This window comes from Athene cunicularia, assembly GCF_003259725.1.
Source record: "Athene cunicularia isolate RWA chromosome 1 unlocalized genomic scaffold, athCun1 chr1_part1, whole genome shotgun sequence".
NCBI lineage: Eukaryota > Metazoa > Chordata > Aves > Strigiformes > Strigidae > Athene > Athene cunicularia.
In genome coordinates this window covers 16,148,838-16,175,345 of record NW_020799091.1, presented here as the reverse complement: position 1 = coordinate 16,175,345, position 26,508 = coordinate 16,148,838, and the positions used below count along the sequence as shown (strand labels likewise).

At 41.1% G+C, this 26,508-nt stretch overlaps 1 protein-coding gene across 1 annotated transcript; it reads left to right on the top strand.

Annotated features, from left to right (window-relative positions):
- The first annotated feature begins 47 nt into the window (after positions 1–47).
- Positions 48–14,834, top strand: SLC35F2 (solute carrier family 35 member F2). The gene is made up of 8 exons (XM_026853866.1): positions 48–297; positions 828–1,003; positions 1,543–1,670; positions 6,826–6,985; positions 8,647–8,803; positions 9,585–9,637; positions 10,225–10,379; positions 13,870–14,834. The coding sequence occupies exons 1-8, from the start codon at positions 281–283 to the stop codon at positions 14,086–14,088; spliced, it is 1,065 nt and encodes a 354-aa protein (XP_026709667.1). The 5' UTR covers positions 48–280; the 3' UTR covers positions 14,089–14,834.
- Positions 14,835–26,508: the final 11,674 nt, after the last annotated feature.

Genomic DNA, 26,508 nt, shown 5'->3' with positions numbered 1-26,508 from the left:
CCCCCCCCAGCTATGGGTTGGACTTCTAAATTGAGTTGTAAATGCTGATATGGCCAAAATGTGTTCTTAATTCCATCCCCAATTACAGCAGGACATCATGGAATATAGCAGAAAAAAATGCACTATAAGGATTAATTATAACAATTCTTATTATAGCAAAGAATTTTTTTTACAGTGAGAACAGTCACTGGAGCCAGGGGTGTGGTGAGTCCCCATCTCTGGGTGTTTTCAAGACACGACTGGACAGAGTGCTAGATAATGTCATCTAGGCTCCTTTCCCATGAGAGGTTGGACCAGGTGATCTTTCAAGGTCCTTCTGACTTGGGCTGTTCTATGATTCTATGGTTAATGCTTTTTATTTCCTTAGCATTACTCAGCTTAAGGTCTCAGCTTGCTTTCAGAATCTCAGGTCTCGGAAGAGCCTGAAGGCAGTTGTGCCTTATCTCCATGTTGCAGACTTCTGTTGACCAAACTCAGAACAGGATTCAGTGGAGGACAATGGATTTAACTCTGGATGTGTGTATCAGAGTATCTCTTTGTGAGGTTAGATCCTGTTCTGAGCCTGCCCAGATGAACTGCTTGAAGGTCCTTTCAGGCTATTGCAGTCTCCATCACTGGTGGTTTGAACTGGCCTCACATCTTAGCATGGCTGTCATGAAGTCAGACTAGGTCTGTGTAGACAAAGCCCTGCTTACTGGTAAATCAGAATGACGTTGATAGGGAGTAGGAATAAAGTGTCAGTCTAAGAAATTACATTTTCCCTGTACAACTAAAAAAACCTTGGATGCTTAATTCTAAGCTCACTGTGTTGTTTTTTGTATTCACAGGCAGATTTTGAAAAGGATAATTCTGGGCCAGATGCTCTCCTTGTTTATCTGTGGGACTGCTGTTACAAGCCAGTACCTAGCAGAAAAGTACCAAGTGAATACTCCAATGTTTCAAAGTTTTATCAACTATTCTTTACTGCTTCTAGTTTATACAACAATGCTGGCATTTAGGACCGGTATGTGAAATATAGAATGGGAGATTCTTGTTCATAATTTTTTTCTCTTCTACATTTTCCTTTCAGATTTTGAAACTAAATAACTCAATACTCATCCTAGTTTTTTTAAGTTCCTGCTGAAATTCCTGCTCTGTAATAACATATGGAAATGAATTTCACAGGTTAAATGTGCATTTAATTTGATTGCATTTTGTGTTTTAAAATTATGTGCTTTTTGTTTTCAAGTCTTATATTAGGGAAAATAGGCTTTGTTGTAAGAAGCTGCTTTGCCAGAAGCTGTTTAATATTCATCCTATTCCTATTAATTTACTCTTTAAACAACTCTTGTGGCTTTTCTTCCTCATGTGGAAGAATTTCTGTGCTTTTCACTATTTTCATTGTCTCCTCCCAGGCTGCATTTTGCTGTTACTGTATCTTTCTTAAAGCAGGGGCAATCAGAATCAAACATCTCAGTATTATTTATGCTTCTAAAAGCAAGATTCCTATGCAACATTTGGTTCAAAAGAACCACATATTGATTTCTGCTTTCTTCTAAACAGGTAGTGACAGCCTTTGGCAAATTTTGAAACATAGGTGGTGGAAGTATTTATTTTTGGGACTGGCTGATGTTGAAGCCAATTACATGATTGTAAAAGCCTACCAATACACAACGCTCACAAGTGTGCAGGTAAGGACCCATCTCTCTTCTTGAACTGTTGCTTTTATTACTGTTTTGGACCAGTTTATGAAATTAGATTCATAGGACAGACTTGGAAGCTATTTAAGCCTGAAAAAACTTTCCAATATCTATTTTCTCTCTACAGTACAGGGAAAAGCATCCTGCATCATGAATAACGTTTCCAGGAAGCAGAGAAAATTGGCTGGTATTAACCAGTGCCAGCTCTTGAGTTGAACTCTAATTATTTTGATAGAAAGCACTTCTAAGAGTTTGCTGACAGCCACTCAGTTTTTTCTCCTGACACAAAATAAAGATTTATGACTCGCTCAGCACAGGTTCTTGCTAATTGGAGTGAGACAGGTCTCTTGCCTAGTCCTAGAAGCTGTGGAAGGCATTATGAGATGTATCCCCACATGTGAGGACATACTGATAGTTAGCTGGTGTTGCTGAGAGTGAGAGACCAGCCTTGTGGCTTTTATATGTAGCACTTCGGTTCAGGCCCCTCTGTGGAAGAGATGGAAGTGAAGTCAGCGTGCCAGGCTCCTGAAGTGACAGTCAGCATCCTCTGCAATGCCAGTACTTGGTGCTGTGTCACTACACTAGGAAAAATCTTGTGTTCTGAAATACCTCTAAGAGCAGGAGGGCTGAGGCTGGGGTTTCTTTGTTACCCTCCACAGACATAAGCTGCTGGAAGAGTGCCTTCCTCCTGCCTCCAGCTGCATGCTCCTGAGCTTGCACAGCCAAATCCCTTGGGCAGACAGGCTCAGGGTGCTGAGCAAAGACAGAATAAACGCTGTCTTTTGCTGAACTACTGTTGAGCCATGTCAGGCCCACGTTAGCTCCATGTATGGCTCCACAGCTGCTGCTGGAGCAAGGGAGGGGAAGGTGCAGAAGCCAGGAAGGAGTGTGTCCAGGGCTGTGCCAGCCTATGCCTGCTCGTAGCAATGGTGGATCTGTGGCTGGGGTCATGGCCCCACTTACCTGAATAAAAAAAATAATGTACCATACAGAATTGGCTGTTAGTTGGAAAGGAGTATTTAGGTGTTAGTGTTCTACAGTGTTGAAGTAATAAGGGTTAATATTTAAAAGAGTTACCTGTAAAGCAATAAACTTCTGTGGTCTGGGCTCCTTTTAGAGATGCAGTAACTTTTATTTGTGCTACTGAAGACCAGTAACATGTGCCTGTTATACTATTATTGTCACATTTCCACTTCATACTTACATGTTATGACTCATTAGGCCTTTAATTTCCTTATAAATAATGCCTAAGAAACCAGAGATTTGAGTGACAGGTTTCAGTCTCAAGGTCAAGCTGATGATTGAGACACTGTTGGATTGTATACTTTACAGCTGAAGAAGCCAGGACTTTGATCCAAGTTCTCAGAAGTAGTAAAACTATTCCCATGATTTTTTTTGTATAAGTTGAGGAAGAATAAAGCAGGTTGTCCTGTCTGGTTGCCAGCCTCAAGCATTTTCTGAACCTTTTTCCATTGTGGTAACCTTCAGACCGATGCTACTTTGTGTCTGTTCAGTAATTGTGCATTTCTTGTCATTGCCATAAGGTTTCTTGCACATTCTCTGAAGTCACCAGTTTCTCACCACTATCAAAAATGAGATACAGGACAAAAACCAAGCCTGTGATTTTTCTCTAGCATGACACATTTGCTAACTGTCAGTAGCAAACAGTTCTGCAGCTACATCAGAACCTGTGTTTCAGAGCTTCCAGCCTCGTGGCCTGTCTGCAGTACTGGCTCCGAGTGGATGCCCAGGGAGCAAAAATGCCATGCAGGAGTATGTGGCATCTTCCTGAGTACAGAGTAATCACTGTTAAAATGTTGGCTGGCTGGAGCTTCAGCTCAGCCCTATGAAACTTATCTTCAAAGATAGGTTTTGTCAGCTCAGCAAGGAACTTCCATGAATTTTCTCACACATGCACACAAAAGCAGAACTGATTTTCCTTTACTTATCAGCATTGCACAGAAGTGGTTGGGAGATTTTGGAGGAGATAACATTAGGATGGCAGCTCTCATTTCTTTGTAAATAAAGGAAAAGACTTTGGTCTAGAACTGAACTCTTTGTTTGGCTGTGGCTGGCACGCCAGGGAGACTTCTTGCTGCCGGTATCCTGTCTTGTGGCAGAATTTGACTGTGCTGCTGTTGGACCACTTATTAGCAGCAAAAACGCAGCAGCATAGCTGTGGTTTCATGTTCTTAGCATGTTATTTGGTGCAATTAGCATTTGTTCTGTAAATAATTTGCTCGGAGGCATTTTATAGGCAGCTATTGACAATACCTGCTGATAGAAGATTGTTAACTCCAACAAATACAGGAAAATACAGGATGAGCCCCTGGGACTCAGTTGGAGGCTGCCCTAAGGCAGCCTTGTGGGGAAGTGAGCAGGATGAGCTGTTGAGCTTTCTTGCTCACAGAGCTGTCTGGAGCTGGCAATTATAAGCACACCAATGACCTCCAACAGTCTATGATAATTTATTAGCCATGTATTAAAACATCTATTAATAATTTACTCAGCCTGCATTTAAACCCCTATAAACAGTGTGGCCAGAGCCTGGCTTGAGTCAAAACATTTGTAAATCAAATCACCAGGCTATCTGGTTTTTCCCTTTTTAAAATACAGACTAGAATTGAATGAGAGTTTGCTGAGGCTCTACTGGCAATAGTAATCAGTATTACAGTACTGCTGTAAATGTCATCAAACCGGAATAAATAAACTGTGTTCTTTTAAATGGTTCCATTGACACAATTTATTGTGATATTACATCTGCTTTGCACCTCTTTGATCTTGAGCATTTTTCACCAAAGAGCTCTAATGTAGTAGTTGAAGGGAAGGCAAGGTCCGGTAGTTGGAAATCAGATTTATTCTTTCTGTAATTGAGGGTAATTGTCCCCTGGAACAGATTACCAGCGTGTGTTCTTCATCATTTGGTGCCTGTGTGTCCTGGCTGCCTGTCCTCTAACCAGGATGCTGTACCTCTACACTATGTTCTTGGTCTCAATGCAGCAATTTCCCATCCAACATTACTGAAAGAGCTTCTGGCTCATTATGTACTACTCCCTTACATCCTAGTTAAGAAATTTTTTTTAAAGGTTTTTTTCTTACGCTCTTTCTGGTTGGGTTGAAAAATTGCTTGGAGGTTGTACATGGAAAAATCTCAATTAATGGGGAAGGGAAAACTTACTTATTAGTAGAAGAGTTGTCTACTACCAACTGAGGGGGTAAAAATTTTGCTTTCTAATGTTTGTAATACTTCTTGTTGTTTGATACTAGTCAAAACAGTCAAATTTGGAGGAAATATTAGAAGGTCTTTCTTGATCCTAGACTAAATGTAAGATAGAGAAAATGGCTTGTGACTAAATAGAAACTTACAGCATGGTATTTTTCAGTAGAGCAAAACTATTGAAATACGTGGTGTCACATATTAGGGTGTGTGTAATATCTCATCATACAACCCATGCAAGTGCTTTTGCACTTTACAAACAGACTTTACAAACTGGACAAGCTGGAGGCAATCCAAGGAGTGAGTACAAATAGATGGAAAGATTAGAGGCATTGTTAGGATTTAATCTGTACTAACTCCCCTTAATACTATGCTTGTTAGACTTTAATACGTGTAGTTATGAACAAGTTAAACTAGACGTATTGTGAAAGTCTTGCAAGTTTGGTTAAAACTCTTGGGGATGATGACTGAACTAATAGAAGCCAGCACAGAAGATGACTGCAGTGGTGCACTTAGGCAGGCAGAGGTTGGCAATGAACATTAAGGACTAAGGGCTCTTACTTTGATTGTAATGATTATGCCCCAGTCCTATTGACCTGGACCTAATACTTTGTAGGGACTTCAAGACATCAAGTTTTAAGAGCTGGCATTTGAAAGTAATTTGTGAGCAGTTTTTGGAAGGCTGACTGTATGTTCTGCTGTGGACTGTACCCTTATATAGTTTCATGGCATTCTACTGAGGCAGGACAGAGACCTTTTTTTTTTTTTTTTTCTTCTCCAGACAAATTCAGAAAGTCTGTTGTTGAATTAAATATTAAACCAATGTTCTTGGTACTATTTGGTTATTGTAGAACATTATGCCCATTTTATGCTGCACTGTATTTTTCTGTATTAAGTACACAGTGAACTCTTAATATTTTCTGTAATAAAGGAGAATGGGTAGAAAATAGGTGGGTCTAACAGCAAGGCAAAGATCGTAGGATTTTAGGAACAGAGAGAGGATAATAAAGAAAGCAAAGAGAAGTCAGTGTCACAGCTTGTCATGGAGTGCAGACATCCTTGAACCATAGCTGTTCAGCCTGCTTCGAACAGTATCTGCAAACACATCTGAAGTGCTCTGCAACTCCAGCTGCCATGTGTGTGTCTGCTGCTGGGGCATGGGTGAATTAGAGTGGGTTACTTGCTTCTGACTAACTGAGAGACACCTCTGACAGAGTAATGAAAGCACAGTGGTGACTTGTACGTGCTTTTGTGGGAAGCTGGAAGATTGGGAAGGTGACTTTAGGAAAGCTCTTCTTCCCTTCTTATCTTCCTTCTACCAGTTTTGCACATGGCTTCCAGCACATGTACCAATTGAGTTTTTTTAGTAGGATCCAGTTGCAGGAAATAAAAACCTAAATGAAAACTGTAGGGTCAGATTGTTGTCCTAGTCACTTCAGTGTAAAATCAAATCACTTGTATCCTTTGATACTTCCAGATTGTTGTGTACATGAAGCCCTGAATTCTAATTACAGATAGAGAAGGAGTGAAATGACAAGCTAGACAAAACCTGCTTATGGAGGAAAGGAAATGATGGTGAACCACCTCCTTATATTGGTGTCATGGAGAACAACATGGTTTCAGAGCAACATCCTAGCATTCATTTGTGAAGCTGTAAACATTGCTTAGATCCATCCTTAGAAGAAGTTCTAGATCAGTGCCTTTCTACCAGGAGAGAGTGGACCCCTGCCCCAGCTCCTCCTTTGCAAAGCTTTAATGGTAAAATGTAGGTCTGACCCTTCTTTTAAATTAATCCACTGGCGTTGCTTTGCAGCTTTCATTAACATCTGATAGTGAGAGAAAGTAAGATCCTGTACATTTGCTTTCAGGAATAGTGCAATCCAGATTTGGGGTGAGTTTCTAATTCAAACCATTTCTCTGTATACACAGCTGCTGGACTGTTTTGGGATTCCTGTACTGATGGCTTTGTCGTGGTTCATTCTCCGTGCAAGATACAGGCTGATCCATTTTCTTGCTGTTGCCATCTGTTTGCTGGGTGTAGGAACAATGGTGGGTGCAGACATTTTGGCAGGGAGGCAGGAGAATGAAGGTAAGGAGCCCTTTATTGTGGGGGGGTAAGAGCAGAGAGGTGGTTCCCATGGTGGGCTAACTTGTAAAGGAGAAAGAGGAGCAAATTCAGGGGGAGTGGATATAGTTTTATTTTAAGAGAAGAGGATAAGGCATGCTGCTATTTATATTTCTTGTCCAAGAAGATGGTGGCTGAGATGCTGATTTTTGTAGGGAGCCGTGGAATTTCTTTGCTTGTAGTCTTGGATTATTTCTTCCACCTTAAAAAAGAAATACTTGTGTTAAGCTTAAATTTTGCTACTGTTCATCAGATCTGATGAAAGGCCTCATTCTTGAAAGCTTGTTCACTTTTACTAGTGTGAGATGGTCTAATAAAAGATGCTGTCTCTTCCTTCAGACCTTATCTTGCTTACACGCTGTCAGCCTGCAGGCAGCCAGACTTCTCTGATTTGGAGTTTTGTATGAGCACAAATAGCAAATAAGTTACTCAACAGCAGCTGAGTTCTCTGAGTTATCTTTGGCAGACCCGATAGAAATGGTCCACATATCCCTGTGGCCCATAAGTCACAGCCTGGAAAGCAGGGGTTTACAATGGAAGATCAAGAGGAGATGTGGGCAGGATGCCACGATTCCTGGGACCTCCTGGAGGGAGGCTGGGCTCTGGGGACCAGGATCCAGCTGGGTGCAGATAAGGGCAAGTCTCATCTTCTCTATGACAGATCCTTAAGTCAACCCATATCATAGTGATGTTATTTTGTGTAAGAATTTTGAGTTTTCAGAGCCAGAGGGCATGAGGCAAGGTAAATTGCAGGGCATTGCCTTTATCTGGCAGCACAGACATAAGCCTGTTTGGCATTATTTTGGGGCCTTACTGTAGGTAAGACATAAAGACAAACTGAGGTTTAGCGTTAATGCTATGTGGTACAAGTATCTCAGTCCTAAGGGAGAAAAATCTTCTTTCCCTGAGACTTTAAGACAGTTGTGCTTTATTCGCTGACATGGGTATCCTTACCACTGCTTAACCTCTTACTTCAGACATATTTTCTTAGTAATTGCCAACTGGCTCAGGGAAGAAAATTTTAAATCAATTCAAGGATTTAAACAACAGCAATCCTCTTGCTTTTTAGCTGATGCATAATGGATTTTACTTGATGAGTGGCTGTATCATGGGGAGTCCCATTTACCCAGTATAAATAGATTGCAGCAGGACACATGATACCACCCATCTTCAGTGCCCACTTAAGACCTGTCATAAACCTGAAGCCGAGTTCAGGTCTTGCTGAAATCAATAGACTGATTTTAGCAAGACTTGAATCAGGCCTTACTGCAAAAGCAACAGCAGTATTCAAAGGCGGAGAGCATCTGTAACTGGGAATTTTCTCAAGTCCCTACAGTGCCAAAGGTCAGCAGAAGTAGAGTTGGACCAGACTATACAGCAGTGGCTTGGGCAGGATGAGATTTAAATGCTCATTCCAGACTCTGCAGGGTGAGGTGAGTGGGTAGCAGAGTCAGTGGTCAGACACCAAGCCACCCATCTTTACACACAGGAGATGTTTCCTTTCCCCTTACCCTGGAAGACACTAGGAAGATAGAGGTGTTAGAGATAACTTTGTTTGTCTTTTTAAGGAAAGTTTAAAAGTGTTTGCAGCATTGCCCTTATTGTGGATTAATATTTCTGTACAGGTAGTGACGTGGTGATTGGAGATGTCTTAGTGCTTCTTGGTGCTTCTTTGTATGCCATTTCTAATGTGAGTGAGGAATACATTGTGAAAAATCTGAGCAGAGTGGAGTTTCTAGGAATGGTGGGCTTGTTTGGGACTATTATCAGCGGTCTACAGCTGTAAGGATCTAATATTTATTTTAAAACTAATAATATTCTACAGATGATTGCTTGTCTACTATGAAATGATGTTGTTACTAAATTAATTCTTTGTTATGCCTGCATTTGGCCTATATGGGAGTCCTTCCACTTGTATTTTATTTTTGTTGTTGATCAGCATCTGTTTTATATCCTTTTAATTTGCACTACTCTTGTTACAGCAATTCTAAAGCTGAAATCCTGCAATTGAGCATGTACGATACTTGACTATTTTTGATTTTGTTGATCTTCATGAGGACACTCAGTATGCTAGGACTGTTCACAGGAGTGTATTTCTCAATGGATTTTCTCTGTGGAAAAGTTTAGGAGATAATCATTAGCAGGAGGTCTTCCATGTTAAACTTCAGTTTAAAATGAAGCCATGTATACTCTTATAAATCACCATGTTTGAGTAACAGACCACATGCACTTAAGTCTATCTAATGAATTTTATGTTCCTCATTTCTCATCATTATAGTTAATAATTTCCTCAAATGGTATATCAGATAAAACTGAATCTCTGAAGGATGGAAAACCCTGGGAAGAAGGCACAAGGACTAAATAAAAATGCTCTTGACTTTAATTTTCAAGTCGTCTTTCATGCTTGTTAGATGTTGGGAGTTAGTGTCATTCAATAAGATTTCAAACAAAAAATAAAGGGATTATAAATCAAAATGTTTCTTATATATTCTAGTAATTAAATTCTGTATTTGAATATGACTTTTTTCTTTTTTACTGTATTATATCTTCTCTCTAACTCTAGAGCCATTGTGGAACATAGAGAGTTAATGAGAATTCCGTGGAACTGGAAAATTGGTATGTGTATGACAATATGATGTGCATTTTTACAGAACACTTAATTATTTTTTTTTTTGTATAATAAACAGCATTCTTATCATCACAAATTTCATTTTATGTAAACTTTGGAGCTCAGCAAAGAGATAAGGTTTGTGGGATTGAACATTAAAACTTTGAGCTCAGGTTTTTCATTTCACATACAACATGAAATAATTCCTCAAAACAAATTGAAATATAAAAATGAAGCCTGTTTCATTGCAGATGTGTTTGGTCTTGGAACATCACAAGAATGTTTTTTTGTTGTCCTTCCTAAATGAAATAATGGAAAAAAATTGATTTTATGACACATTTTGATCTCAGTAGAAATGTATGTTAAGAAACATGGCTCTGAATTTCTTCAGTCAGCTCTTACAAGAACTTTCTTGTGTAGATACAGTAATTTTTGCAATGCAGGGTAGTCTTGGAAAAGAAGTATTTCTTCCATGTTTTTCATAAATTTACTTATCCTAAAAGATAAAATGTAGTTTTAAAGCATCTGAAGAGTATTGGTGTTCTTTAAAATCATTATTCTGTGCCTTAGGAGTAAATTGTGGTCTGTTTTACAGCATTACTGTTCACAGTCTTTGCCCTGTGTATGTTTGGGCTGTATAGCTTCATGCCAGTAGTGATTGAAGTTACCAGCGCAACCTCGGTCAACCTGGGTATTCTGACTGCGGATCTCTACAGTCTGTTCTTTGGACTTTTCCTCTTTTACTGTAAGGTAAAGTACCTTAATTCTTTCACTATAATTTAGTTACATTTTTACTCAAAAATTATAAATAAAGCATTGTGTTCTTAAAAGACCCTGAACGGTTGTTTGTACTTGTACATTTCTACAGCTTGTATCGTTCATTGTTGGCAGATACCAATCAGGAGAGGTCATACTTGGTTAATTATATAGAATTGCACTAATAGACAGATAGTGATTTTCTAACAGTTTCACACTTGATGGAATACATTAGAGTTAAGAGATAGTAAATAATATCCTGAGGTGCTCAAAGGTGGAGTTCTTCCCGTAAGCCTTATGTGGAACTGTGTGTTAGATTTGGTTCATCTCTCCAAGAGTCCAAAGAGAGAGGGGTATGAATCTCCCTATCCTGAAAGGCATTTGGTGTCTGAGGGGAGCAGTTCATCTTGATTTCCAGAAAGAAATATTTTCTTTTAGAAATTTAATCTGTTCATTACCAGCATCCTGGGATAACAACTAAGCACTCTCAGTGCTACTGCTAAAGAGAGACTAAAGAAACTGAAAAAAATACAGAGAAATATATTATTCTCTGTGCTCTCCAAAGGGCAGTTACTTTTATTGTGCTCTAAAATATTTTTGGTAGTGTCTATTCAAGCTGAATGACAGTGCTAAAAAGATTTCATTCCACCCTACACTTTTCATCCAGAATCATTTGTGGGAACCGAGCTTGTTACAGCAATTGAAGCACTTGAGTCAGTGCTCGCTCAGTGACTGGAAAGGCTTAGTGAGAAGCTTGTGAACTTTGCTGAACAACTTAATTTGTATTATTCCATGTGGTTGCTTTCTCTTCAGCATTATGGAGAGCCAGCAGCTCTTTAGTCAGATTTGTTTCTGAAAATGAAGACCAATTTATTTTGCAGTATGGAGGTAATAATTATGGCTGGTAATGGTAGGGTCTGACAGCAGCTAGATTTTCCTTTTCAAGAGTCTCTTAGCTCAGCTTTCCTCCCTGTTTTGGGTTCCAAAATTTGCTCCAAGCTACAAAGCATCCATTAGAAATGAATGCAAGAAGTGAACCATGCTTACATTTTAACAATTAAAAAAAATCCTGTCACTTTCAAACATGTCTTTTGGCACCCAGATAGTTTAACTCGAGGTGATTATAAATTTATGTCATAACAGTAAGGAGGAAGAAGCAAGAGCTTTGGAAGGGATATAATGAACTTGTGTTCTTCAGGATTTTTAGCTTATTTTGGGGAAGGGGTTTTTTTGGGAGCAGATCATCTCATAATTACTAACTGCGAGGTATACTGATAGCAAAAATGAAAAATGAATTAGAAAAGACTTTGGGGTTGTATTATGAGAGAATTTCAGATATTTATTAAAATAAGAACTTGCATCTGTGGTTAGAACAGTGAAGTAGCAAAAAGGGGAGCAATAGTAATCCCACATCTTCAGTAATCAGAGAATCTGAGGTAGCTTAGGAACTGAGAGCCTGATTTTTGACATGGCTTTTAACGTAATACATATCAGTAGAAAATCTTAGTGCCAAGCTAACAATATAGTTTCTTTACCTATGGGGTAAAGAAACCAGACAGGACATTTCCTAGATTAAAAAGCACTGTGGACACAGGAGTCTACAAACAAAAATGCAAGGAATTGCTCTGTATTCCCCATTATCAGATGATATTTCACAAGCTGCTGAAGGACTGGCTGTGCTGCTGTGTGGAGTGAGCACAGAGACCTCTGAATGGTGGTGGCCTGCGACTGAAACAGAAGCAGCATGGGCCCAGGATTTTATGAGGTTTTGACTTGTGTATGGTGTTTTGCTAATGTACTCAACTTTTCAGCCCCAACAGTGTCTGTTTAAAGTAAAATGTGAATTTTGCATACCTGTTTAGATAAGCTCTTTTTGTTTTACTCCATGATGAATCTTTGCTGTGCTTGTTGCTGATGAGCTCATGTAGATACCTGTAATCCCTCAAGAGATATTAAAAAAGGTCTCTAAATGCTTTTGTTGAATAAACTCCTATGGAAGGGAGTATACTGCAAATACAGACACTAGATGGAGTTACAGTCCTCCAGTCCTCCAGTAACTTTTAAAGTAGTCTTTAGGCTTGATAGCGAGGATGAAGATATAAACTGGACAGGTATGACTGAAATCAGTTTCTGAAGCAATGACGTTGCTACAGTATTTGAAAAGAAAAAACAAAAACACAAAACAAACAAACAAACAAACAAAAACCCCAAAAAACCCCAACCCAAAAAACACCACCTCAGGATAAGACCACTGAGCTCTCCCCAAAAATGAAAGGGGAGGGGGGGAAGAAGAGCATAGGCCTGTTGGAGCAGCATGATTAAGGTTCAGCTCAGTGAATAGCTGCAAACAGGGAGGCACGCCTTGAATCACAGCTACATTGCAACAGTTTTAGCATCCCAGTGTGGCAACTGTGTATCCACTCACAGAGGAATTGATTCTGAGCAGGATCCAAGATACTTATGCCTTGGGGATGGGTCAGTCAAGGGTGCGACTGGACTGTAGATCCTCAGACCTTTTTGGATTGGAGTCCGCTGCCCAGGTCCTAACATTCATTTCTGCTGCTTGATAAACTGGAACATATATTTCAATCTAAGGAAGCTAAGTAGTTTAGGGAATATTGACAGTGGGATGTAGAATGTGCTATGTCCTTCATCCTACTGTTTAATCAGTGTGGTTTGGCAAAGGCAGTATGGAGGATTTTAACAAATTTATTGAAAAAGTGTTCCTGGCTGTGGTTAACTTGAACACTTTGTATCAAATCTGGTCTTAGAAGTAAGTATTAATTTTTCTGTTAATGTGGATGAATCTTGGCAATTGTTGGTCTTTTAACAGGCAAATGAACAACAGTGATTCAAATGCGGAATGTACCTCAGCAGTTCATACTCTCACCTCACACCACTCTTAACAGAGCACAAATGCTGATCTTGTAAAAGGAGCCTCAGTTTCCCTCTCTTCAAGGACTTGTTGGGTATAGAGAGCAAACCAGCGTTGGTCCAGTAATAGTAATTATCTAGTCCTGCAGATGGTTGAGAGCTGTGCAAAGAACCAGCTGTTCTTGGTGACTTGCAGTAGCACGGAGAGATTCATCTCTTGCCAAGACCTGAAATACTAGGCTGTGATGAAACAAAATTCTTTTAGGGGTACGGTGTTTCAGCACTTCACGTGTGCAAACAGCTCTCCTTCAGTATCACCATGTCTACAGCCATTTGTTCTCTGTTAAGATTCTTGTATGTAGACCTAAGGAAGCTCCCGGTCCAACAGTGTTGAGGATGAGATGCAGTGAAAACCAGCCAGCAGCTTGAGTCTGTCAGTGAATGGAGTTGTTGAATTTTGATTTTCAGACCTGAATACAGGTCGTGGTGATAATCCTCATGAAAATAATTTCTAAAAGGAAGGATAGCTTTCACATTCTTAAAACAAGGCAGCATTGACATGTTTTTACATCAGACAAGACTTAATGTGTCTCTTTCTTTTGTCTGCCAGTTTTCAGGTCTTTATATCCTGTCCTTCGTTATCATCATGGTGGGCTTCATCTTGTATTGCTCCACTCCAACTCGGACAGCAGAACCCACCGCCTTGCCACAGCCTGGCAGCACTGGCTTGGACAACGCAGCACTAAAGCTCGAGGAGAATGACAGTGAAACTCCAGCCATAACTGTACAGTTCACAAGAGGAGAAACTGTGGTGGTCAGCACTGATTAAAGAAATGGCAGCATTTCAAAATAGAGATTGGGTTTTTTTCTGCCAAATTTCCCTCAAATACTAATCTGGAGAACTGTTCTACTGCCAAGGCATATGTCATGCTGCACCGGTTTTAATGCACTGGATAGACTTCTAAGGCCAGATCCTCAATCAGTGAAACTGTATTGATTTACCCTTGCAGAAAAATCTGTCTGTTAGAAGAAGACAGAGTTGTATTTATGTGGAGTCTCTGCAAAGTGAGAGACTCTTATTTTTAAATGCTTAATTAACTTAACAGCAAATGCTTGGAGGAAAAACTAAGCCAAAGCAAGTTCCCAGGTCACTAAGTAGAGCAAATACGTTTTATATTGCATTAGGGACCTAAATCTGCAAGCTGATATCTGAGGGCTTTGTGTTCCCACGCCTCAGTGCCAGGTACCCTCAGGTAGCATCTTCTAAGAGTCACTCAGCTTCTTGCAGGATCTAGTTCTGCAAGCTGTATTACATGCATACACGTTCCATGTGCTGGTGGACTTCTTTCCTCTACTGGAGGATTTGCTTCTTACATTCCACCCAGATGTTCATCTCTTCATATTGCTGCACTCCCTGTCACAGCTGGGGATATTGCAAGTATTTTATTTTTAACTTTGCTAGTAAGGGAAGTTTCAATATATGTTTTTATAATCCTTTCTCTCCGAGTCCTGTTGTTTGGTGTATTCCCACTAGGTGGAGGAGGCAAAGTCAGGCCTGAATGTTTTGGGTTTTTTTCTGGATGAGACAGCAAAAGGGCTTAAACTGAAATGGGACACATTTCTGCAGAAAGCTTTGAGTAAAATTGGCATTTCTTAAAAAACATTGAAGCATCTTAGCCAATCCTCATTGCAACAGTAACGACATAATCTCTAAAAGGATAGGTACTTTCAGTAGATTCATTGACAGTTTTCCTCCCCCTCTTCATATTTACAATAAATGATTAAAAACCCACAAGGCTGCAGTTTTAACACCAGTAAAACCATACCAGGATTTTATTTTATTTTTTGTACAAACTTTCATAGCTCAGATGTATGAAGTAAGAAAAGAATGACGTTTTCAGCAGCTGAAGAGTTGGCACTTGGTTTATTTTCTTAAGCTAGAATTTCTTTATTTCTCAAAACTCTATTAACTTTACTGACCAAATAATTATTTTAATGGCTGAATTTTGCCATAAGAACTAAATATGGTATTTTCTGAAGATACTGGTGATTAAATGACACAGACTGGTTTTGTGTGCTTCTGGTGTAGTTTATTCAAACAAAATTATTCAGCAAAAATCTTACCTGATTTTACTTAGCAGTAGCAAAACAAACATTCAGCAGATATTGCAGCAACAAATGTTGCCTTTTCACTGAATAGTTCATTCATGGAAAGGTAAAGAGGTGCTGATGTTTTATGAAAAGCATTTGGGCCTGGTTATCTTTTGCTTTACCACTGGAGTAGGATACAGTCATGGATTAAGACACCTAAACTGGTGCATCTGTAAACATCTATAATCTAAAGCTGAACAAGCAGTTGGAGACCAGGTGGGGTAAGGAAGTCTGATGGCAGTAGATAATCTAAGAGAGGCTATTTGGATATGTTGTAGTTCTCCATACCAAATTTTAGTTGCATGTTACCTGGAGGTAAGTCCCACCCATTGTTATTTGTGTGATTTAGTTAACTACATGCAGTAACAAAGCAAACAGCAAACCTATAGGTCTGTAGGTGAATGTTCCAGAACTCTGCACCTGTTGGTACATCATGGGATTCCACTCCTAAATGTAGCTAGCTATGTATTTTGTGCAAAAAAAGTTGCTGAGGTCCTGTCTGAAGTGCCTCTCTGAGGGGCATGATTCAGTTGCCTCAGTGTCTGAGACAGCCTATGGTGTCTGTGGCATCTCTAGGGGCTGGCACATAGGACCCAGGGTCTAGAGGAATTCTATAACCTGGAGCAGATTGTGGAGGCCACATGAGATGCCCTAGGGTCTCTGAAATGGCACTGCAGGCTATGGTTGAGACACTCAACACACTTCCTTGATGACTGTGTGGGGCCATATGTTATTACTTTAGATGCTGAACCTTTGCACGGCTAAAATTGGGTGAGATGAATCCCAGATGAAGCAGCATGTTCTTTCTGTGGTCGCTGGGTGGCATTTCAGCATCTCTGTGGTGGTTGCTAAAACAGCTATGTATGTCTAGTGGTTGAGAGAGTGCTTTGGTGTGCCTGCAAGACCCGTGTGCAGTGTGGCATGAAAATTGGTCTCATTTTATTCCCCCCAGGAAAAAAACAGGGCCCTTTGCACAGATAATGACTGTGAATTGCTGTGCAATGAAAAGAGAGCACAAGGCAGCAGCTGGAGTTACAATAGAAGTACAATGAAAAATGTGGTCAATCCAAGGCTGGTGTCAGTGGGTGAAAGCATTACCTTGGCAAATGGAAAAAATAGAGAAGTTAGCTCCTATGTTCACAGCATCCCTTCTGATAGTTCCCATCGAGAAAAAAGGGTGAGGTTTATTCCTTTGTGCCAAAAGAAGGAATAAAAGGGGACACTTGGCCTACCATCTTGCTAATGTTGTAGCAACTCCACCAGAGGATGATGCTTGGCTGGTGTCCCTTAGTGCTGCCACGAACAGGAGGGGACATGGCAGCTTTCCCAGGGAAATGCTCGAGGTTTGCATTAGCACCAAGTAACACAAGCTCTTACACCACAATTGGGGCAGACCAGGTGCGGTGAGGTGTTTGCAGTGGTGTGGGTCTAGGGTGACCTGTGCCTGGACAAGGGAAGAGGTGACAGCTTGAAAGGCATTTGGAAGGGGCAGAACAAATGCTGAAGGCAGGGACCCGAGTCAACGAGCAACTGAAAGAAACAGCTAAAAAGAGAAGCCAACCCATGGCTTCCATCCATGAGTTGAGCTGTTCTGAGGAGAAACTGCTGATGTGAGTAGGAAGTTTTGGGGAAATCCTGCTTATTGATGAAGAAGGCACCGAGTCCTGTTGTCCTGAAAATGGTGGATCTTTTGCTTCCTGCCAGGGACCCTCTAGCTGCCATGCTTGCCTATACCTGCTCTCCTGTGGACCTGAGCATCACTCCCCAGCATTGAGTGGAGCACACAAACCCAGCATGCTGCCCCTGCCCCTCTCACAGGGAGTACAGGGGTGTTTTTGCAGTTATCTTTGGAGATATTACCTAACTCAAGAACACTTTTTAGTGAGAATTCTATATAAGAGTTAGAAATCATGTTTGCTTGTTTGGGATGTTTTTGACCCCACTTGCTGGTCTTTTTCTCATTGCTGAGTTATGGTGGGGTTGCTTCACTCATTTCAAATGAGCCATGAATTAAATGGAAGAACACGTATTGGAAAACATGAGGAGAACTTACAAGCTTTACTGTGCTAAAAAATAAAAGCGCATCTGGTTGAAATGCTAATCTACAATATTGCTTTGATTGGGCAATAATCTTGCTAAATTCGATAACCACTAGCTGTTGCCTATTTGTCTGGGGGCAGAAAATGCTATGGCTGTCCGGACTTGAGGAATGGCAGTTATCCCACCTTACAAATCTGAATTAAAATAAGGATTAGATCTTTATGTGTTAATAAATAGTGTATCCTTGGCAATGTTTTCTGGGAATTTGTAGATATTTTATTTAGGGGTTACATTTTTGAAGGATTGTGGAAAGAAATTGATTGCCCCTTGGATCTTGTAGGTGATTATTGCATGAACAGTTTGCTGAAGGTTTTGTGCTCCTTAAACCCATCAGCATCAACAGGCTATGTTTGAAGTATAGTAACTCTTCATTGCCACAGAATCAAGGGGGAAACACCTGCATTTGGTTATTGAAATCTGTATGCCATTAAATTTGTAGTGCAAACACAAAAATGTTTTAATTAGGTGGTTATCCTATACTGTCACTATGATAGCATAAAGATCATACTTGTGGAAGTGTACTGTGTTATATTTCTAAATATGGTGTTATAACCAGGCTTGTATTCAATTTAATTTTAATTTGGATACTCAGTCCCCTCCCACGTAAAGTGCTCCCTTTGAGGGGGGATGGTTTATATTTTATTCTCTATAATTAGTGGCATCATCAGTGGTAACATAATGTAGGTTTTATCTGAAAGTACACAGAGGTGTATTGACAAGACTTTGGCTGGTCTTCAAGACACAGGACCATCTTGTGGTGTGGTGTGAGCGTGCCGACAATAGCTAATCTTCTCAATATATAGACCACTGAAATAAAAATTGTGTAAAACGTATGACATCACAAGCACAACCCATTAACAATGAATTTGTTATTCCAAGGCTTTTAAGCTATGACAATAATAGTAGATTGTAACCTGATTTGAGCAAACTGGGCTGGACAGGACTTCTGCTGAGCTGCAAGGAGAGGGGAGCAGTGTGGGGCAGCATGCCATCTCAGGTTCACATCACTTACACTTATCACACATAAATAATTTGGCAAACTTACATTCCAAACGGAAAACTTTAAAACTGTTTCACAGATACAGGCTGTGATTTAACTTCATACAATGTGGTTTAACTCCATACACTGTGGTTTAACTTCATACAAAAGATTTTCATGCCACACTGTGGGTAGCTAATTTTAAAATGTGTATTATTCCAGACCGAGGAAGGTCTGGAAGGTTCTTCAAGCTTTCCGCAAGGACAAGGTTGACCTTTTTTGTCAGTCTTTCTGTTAGTGACCCCATGCCTTTGCCATCTCTGTGCTGCAAAGCTCTCATTTCTCTCCTTGTGACCCTGCTGGATATGGGGGGCTCCTCTGGCAGCCCGGGAGAGTGGCCAGCCATGGGCTGGTGGTTGTGCGCACCTGGTGTCCTACCCTTCTTCACCCTAAATTCCTACTCTTCTTCTTGTGCAGCAGCTACCTGGGTGAAGAGGAGGCAAAGCTGACTTGCAGAAGAGCTCTGCATCACAAACTGATCTAGGCTCTAGACAGAAGAGGTACTGGAAGCCTGGCCTTGTGAAGTCCTAAGCACAGGGTGCTGGTCCTCTGAACCTGCTCTGTGTGGGATGGGGGCCAGATATACCACCCCTACTCACGGTCTGTCCTCTGAACCGGAAGGAAGTAGGTGCAGATTCTTCAAGAAAAATGCATTGCTTCAGAGCACAAGTAACACATGTATTGCTCCCAGGGAAACAAATGTTTGGTTAATGAATTGCATATGGCAGATCATCTGGTACCTCTGAGACAAGGTGCACAGATAAGTCTTTAGCATACATCTTTTTAACATTGGAATAAGCTGGAGAAAAAAATCTAGCTGTCACTTGCATTAAACCCAAGTATCCAAAGAAAAATGTGTGACATCCAGCCTCCTTCCAAAGTTCGATTACAAGGCATCATAATGTCATGGTGTGTTGGAAAAAGAAAAAAAATAGTGCAGCAGTAACTGAGTGGTGACATTATCTGTGGTAGAGTTTGAGGGAGAGGATGAACTTTTGGACATCAGCTATTTTAAGATTTTTGACCTTTCCTAAGTCACACATACTCAGTTCTATATGATGTCATGTCTGGGACAAGCGTATCAGCTCTTGTCAACACCATTCATTCACATTTTATGTATTGTGGAATATTTCATTGTGTTATACATATCTGTCTTGTAAATGTCTCAATCAATTTAGGAAGTTTGGCAGAGGCACTGCACAAGCTACATAATCTATCATGAACAATTTTGAGCAAACAGACAGAGATTCCTGAAGATGCAAAGTGCAGTCTTTCACCAAAATACAGCCTATTGGCCATTTAAGTGTTAGACTTGATGAGAATCTGGTGAGCTCTCATGTTACAGCATTTAGTTTTTAAGTTGAGGCTACACCTAAGCCTACACTCATCAGACAAACAGTATCTGAGGTGTTAGAGTCTCACCCTCCTGAGCTCTCTGCAGTCCTTGGAGGGACCAATTCAGCTCTCCCTTGGAGATGCCAATATTTGTTTACTGAGATTTCTGGTTTTGGATGCCTAGTTTTAGTTGGAACCAAGCCAAGTCTAGAGACCCCCAACCAAGTGCAGTGCCGCATTTTTATGGAAATTGGTGTCTGTAGTAGGGAGCTATCCAAGCTGGAAGTTTTACAATCTCTGTGAGAAATGAAAGAGGCAATAGAGATCTGCTTAGCAGCTATGGGAAGCCCATGGCTGATTCAACAAGATGTGTGCGCAGTGGTATCCAAAGTATGTATCCATCACTCCTGTTCAGATACAATTTAATTTTTCTCTTGTATAAGAGCATTCAAGACAAAAAGTTTCAGATTTTATAGAAGACAGCCAGAAGGAAAAAATTTCATTTCTTGTATGACACAGTTCAACACGTTGCATCTGATTGCTCAGAATCAAATGTGTGGGTTTTAGTTGTAGCATCTCTTTAAAATCTTGATGTTAATATGGAATTCATCTCTTCTGGAAGTAGAAGAATTGATTTTTTCTTCATGAGCTGGGTCTTGGATATAAAAACAGTGAAGACAAAGTTAAGTTCTCAGAGCTCTGTGAGAGTACAGAGCCTCCAAGAACAGTTTCCCATGCCCTTCAAGACTGATGTATTTTTGTTAAGCTACCAGCTGGGAGCAGTTGGGATATTTTAATCTTAAATATACGGCCTGGGTCACCAAATTCAAGCCCATGACATCACCCTATTAAAAATAAACCTATTTCACCAGTTCATCTCTAGCTGGTCTCCCTAGCTGCCAATATCATGAGCAGAGCTTGCACAGAAAGGCAGACATCACTGGGACTACAGGTAAAGGTGTGTTTTTCCCTCATAAATCATGTGTTAGAGCGTCCAGAGTACTCCAAAAGAACAGACAATGTATACTGAAACTGTGTTACAGAAAGCTTCCAAAGAAGGCATTAAAGAAGAGGGGTAAAAAAAATTACAGAGACATATTATTAGTGTACAAAATTAAATTTTCTTGTTTATTTAAGAATGCTAAGATGTTTTTACAGAAATACCAAAGTTTATTATGCACTGATGACTGGAAGCAGTGCAGTATTTCCAGAAGTACAGGTCACTGAAAGTTTATGTAAACGGCAGCTAGTGACAGCAGTTGCAATTCTTTAGGAATATTCTTGATGCTACAGCAGTCCAGAGTCTAGTAAGTAAGATCTAAATATTTTAATTAGGAACAGTACTCTGATACTCAACAGTGCACCTTCCACAACACAACAATGTAACTCAGTAAATGCCTGACCAAGGGGGTGACTGAGAATAAGGTAAATGTGTCAGGAAGAGGACATCACAAGAATATGGCTGCTTGCCAGTAGTCCAGAAAAGATTAGTTTTGCTTGAACTCATTATTATTCTTTAATAAACCAGATAGCTCATCCATACACAGATCTTTGTAACAAAGTGGGGGATGTTTTAGGTTTTAGCTTCAAACTATGGAGCCAATAAAACACCCCCTCCTTGAAAAATTAACCAAAACCATGACAAAAATTCAAACTGACTGAAAAAGCCTGCTCAGGTTGGAAAGATGTGACCAACCTCAAAGAAGCCCCTGCTTCATGTTCTGATGATAATATGTGTGTGTGTGCACAATATTTGCGTCCTTGAAAAATCAGCACTTAAAAACCCATGCGGGTACAAGATACTACTGGTGTTCTTGCTTTGTTGTATTGTTTGCAGCAGAGCTCCTTCAAATCAGTTCCAAGGAGACTGCGATGCTCCTTGAAGCTCAAAAATCTTTGTAATTTGCCTCTCTCTGCCATTAGTGTAAGTGCCTCTTGGACTTCCCTGAAGAAATTACTTTCATTTAATAAAGTTTATACATTACATGTGTTAAAAAAAAAAATCCTACTGGGTAATCCTATCTCTTGTAACATCAGTAAATTAATTTGTTTCTTGAGAGCAAGAATGATTTACAACTCACAGCAAAGCTAAAGTAGCATGACTAAATTAGGAGGAGCATTCAGGCATCTGGAATGCAATTACAGCATAGATGCACATGCCGTGTTAATGCGATATTAAGGTTATGAATTTAGTGAAATAGGAATCAGTGTGCACAAAGATATGGTTTCTTCCTTCCTACAGTGTTTGTCTAGTTGTGCTAACATGAGAAATGTCTGCATTAGCCAGATACAATCTGAAGACTACCTGTGGGTTTCATGCATGCAGACAGGACATGCCATCTTATCTCTGCATTGCACCAGCTCGTGGATGGCAGCACATGCTGTGCTCTGTCAGAGAGATTGTGCTCTTATTCTGGTTGTTTTCCTTAGTCTAAGGGAGAGGTTTGTCAGGAAGCTGTACTGTTTGCACAGAAGCACGGAGAGACAGGGCAGGGTGCTGGGTACCTCTTGCCCACCCCTAACCCTTGCAGGAGCTGGTGTGGGGCTTCCCCTGAGGCCGTGGGGAGGACCTGTGGGAGCTTGGCCCTCTGCTGGGATGTGTTGCAGCTGGGGTGGTTTTCTCTTAGTTTTCAGTGGAGCAGCATTTGCCAAAAGTGAGTGTCCCTTGGCATCTGCAAAGAGTGTCTGTCCATTGTGGCAGTAGAGCTGTCATGGGTCCTCCAGCAGCATTGGAATGTGCTTGTGAGGACAGGGTGAAGGTACGGGGCCCCAAATCATCTTAATTGCACTGAGACCTGGATTCAGCCTCACTTTCTGGGGTCTGGTTTGAAATACACAAGTGATGAGTTTTCCTGGAAGGGATTTGCAGCATGAGATGAGGAACATATGCAGGAGTTGGAGCCACCTCAGCCCTCCATCCTGGTGAGGACCTCATACAGATGCAAGGTGCAAGGTTGCTACATCAGTCTGGGAGACATCAATTCAGGATGCAAAACACTGTACGAGACATGTTCTTACAGAGCCAGATCACTGGCACAACCTTATTGCTGCCTTCATATTGATAAATAGGCTGTTTTCTGGCCCCTTAGCCAAGGCTGCAGGTTCAACCACAGCTGATGTCTTGCTTCTGCAAAGAGGAAGGCATTCCCAGTTTCACTGTGACTAATATGTAAAGGGCTCTGAGAAACAGAACAACACCAAATTTAACATACGTAATATTTTTTTCTTTTGTTTTGCTTGCTATTAATATATTTCTCTGCTTTTCTTGCCCAAATAATGTAAAAATCAGCTTCTTTGGCAGGTTGGCGTAGCAGAAAGGAGAGGGGAGCAGGAACAAAAGGAACCCTCCACTGAGGTGGCCTTCCTCACACACAGACTTGCAGTAACTTTTTCTGAGAAACCGTGAAACATCATGTAATGTGGCCAATGTTCACTCTCTGGTCTCCTGGATTGGTGTGGAGGGCAGCCTACCCAAGGGACGGTACTGGGGGTGGGGGGGTGTGTGGCAGTACATCCCTGGGTGTTCACCAAAGCTTGAGAAAAACAGCTCCCTGGATGGGAATGGCAGCAGTTAGAGGAGACACTGCATTGGGTGAGACCTTCGGCCATTTCAGCACAGCACGTGTCATCCATGGCCACACTGCTGTGCCTATAGCTTATGTCCCTACAACTACACTCCCTTCCTTAAAACTGGGGCTTCATGGATGTGCCTTCCAGGGTGAGCTGCTGATCTGTGCTGGTCTTCCCTGAATTTGTCTAGGGAAGTCTAGCCAACACAGACCACAATTTGCCAGCCTTTATTTTATTTTCTATGTTTCATCTAGTGGAAGATGTGGCAGAAGTTAGCTGCACCATGGGGTAGCTCTGATGGTGTCTGTGGGGGAGGACCCAGCAATTCTTCCATGTCCTCAGATCTGGATGTGCAACATGATCCTGTTGTGACACAAAGGGATAAATGTACCAGGCCCACCTACCTCACTCACGCTACACGTTCCTTTTATAATGTCCTTTGCCCCCCTCTGCTGTGTGCTTTCTGCAACAGATTGTTTGGGTGCCAGGAATCTGCACGTACTTCATCCAGGAACAACCAGTGACAAGCGTTAATGCAAACTTCATTAATGCGGGTGTGATGACAGTCTCTTAAATGTCAAGCCCATGCACATGCCTGGGCCCTGCTTTCTTTCAGTGAGGTCTATTTTTGTTAGAGGGCAGCCTGTGAATTTGCAGAGCACACATTCTTCATCCCTTAATGCTGCTCTGCAAAGTCAGTATTGTCCACTGCAATGGGTTGCAGCGTTTGGGATGAGGGAGAAACAAGTCACCCAGAGGAGTGAGTGAGGCATTTCAGAGGCTCCAGTGAGCTACTAGGACTTGCTAATAAAATATAAAATGTTTTCAAAACTCCTTGTAATTTTGAGGTATCTGTTGTCTCTCATCTACAGTTCCTTCGCAGATGTTTTGATCGCTTTTGAATGACTGCTGGGAAAAAAGATACTGCATCAAGGGAAGGGAATGATTTATCCAAGCATGAAAGACATTTCAAAAGACAAATGCCCCAACCCAGACAGTTAACCTTAAGACTCCAACATGAGGATTATGGTCCACTGAGAGCTAGAAACTTTTTTGTAAAGAAAAAGACCTTTAATCTCAGTGTTCAGCAAGGGGAATTGAAGAACTGCTACCTTTTTTTTTTTTTTTCTGTGAAAGAGTACAAATGTCTTTTAGTAACATTACCACACTACTGACAGAACTCAAGTCACGTTTGTAACAAACTGAGTCAAGACTGTTTTAAAGAAGACCTGTGTTTTGCTTTTTAATTTGCTGATAGTGTTAGGAAGTTTTCCATAGGGACTTTCTCGATTTGCCCCAGGTCATTTAACTGCCATTCAGTTAGTGGTAGTGATGGATCTGGGAAATTTCATTAAAATGATTCGGTTTTGATTATGATTTGGGGATACTGTGTGTTGAATTACTTGTTATTGGATTAACCTTTAGCCTCAAGGAAGAGCTCCTCTGAGGATTGTCCCCACATCCTCCAGACAAAGCTGATGGATTCATAACCACGAGGTACCAACCACAGACTGAAACCAAGGCTGGTTGTGGCCTTAAAAGTCAGTGCAAGACAGGTGCTGACTTGTGACCAAATCTTTCAGAGTCTTCCCTTAAAAAAGAGAAGAGAGACCAGATGACAGCTGCCAGTCTAATTGCTCCCAGTAATGGACTGTCCCATGAATGCGTTTGCTGGATGAATTTTGGTCACATTCCACATTTGATTGACTAAAGCTGCCTAAAATGAACATGTATGCATTGATGTCCCCTTTCTATGATCAACCATAGCAAGGTTAGTCCTGCCCAACTATGGACGTGCCTCTGCAGTGGCTCCTGGCAGCATGGTCTGGCAGGTGGGATGCAGTCCTGAGTGGCCCTGTGGGCCCCAGGAATAAGGGTCATGGACACTGTGCCCACCCCCACCACCTTCCCCCTCTGCTGCTGAAGGCCACACAGACAAGGGTTGTTTGCAAGGACACCATGGTGTCATGGGGCAATTTGGAGTCGCCGAGCAAGAGCTACAGCATCCAGCCCTGGGAATGTGCCCTGCATAGGCAGACCGGAGGCTCGCTGACATCCCAGCATGGACATGGTGCTGTTGAACCCCTGACCATCCTGTCACTGGGATGTAATCCTGCCTGCTTTGAGGATGCAAAGCTGATTAAATATCCTCTTCATTATGAAGGATACACACTCCTGTGCATGCTCCGATGCTTGTAATGAGAGCCCCACTGCCAGCAAAGCTTTGAAACTGTGTTTGCACAAGCTCACATGGTTTCAGCTCTGCCCAGCCCATGGCAGCCTTCGATCCAGCATAGCATCAAGATGCAGCAAAGTTGAGTCCTTTTGGGACTTCTTCCCATACAATTAACTTTCTGTGTGCTGTGATCTCTATCTCAGTAGTAAGCTGATCCTCTGGCAGGGTATTCAGTCAGAAATTAATTAGTGGGAGTAAAATGCTGTGAATACATACAGTGTTAAGTTTTTAGTCTAATAACCTAGTTAATAGTTTTGCTTCTTCAAGCAAAGGGGGAAAGTAGTGCAAATTCTAGCGCTTTGATCAGGCAGTGACATTTTGATGCTAAATTGCTAAGATAAGAATCTAGACCTATAGTGGTATACAAAAGAAATTCAGAAGTACTTTGGTAGTTTTGAAAGTGCCCTTTTTGGAAGATGATCCCGGAACCAAAGGCTGGTGCTGTATGAGGTGGGGAGGAAGCTGTGCACATCCTTCTTTATAGAGGTAAATAGAGCTGTGAAGCACTTGAGATGTTGATTATTCTGCTTAGGCTCTGTCATGAGTGGAGGCTCTTGGGAATCTCAGTGGTGCAGGTAGGCCCATCATTCAGGGCAGGCTGCAGGAGAACACCCCCTCTGATGCCACTGCTCCTTGCTCTGCTATTCCTGCCCAGCCAAGGCAGAACATGACCTAGAAAACTGCATTTCTGTCACAAGGTCTAGCAACATTTCAGTTTTATCTGCTTAATCTTTAAATTCATGTTCCCCCCAAATGTATGTAGATTTTATCTACTTAGTACAGATCTTCACCGTCTGCCAGTGACATTCAAGATTCTT

Coding starts and splice junctions, on each gene's coding strand:
- SLC35F2 (XM_026853866.1), top strand. Junction 9,638..10,224: donor TCCGTGGAACTGGAAAATTG/GTATGTGTATGA, acceptor TCTGTTTTACAG/CATTACTGTTCACAGTCTTT. Junction 10,380..13,869: donor TTTTCCTCTTTTACTGTAAG/GTAAAGTACCTT, acceptor TTTGTCTGCCAG/TTTTCAGGTCTTTATATCCT.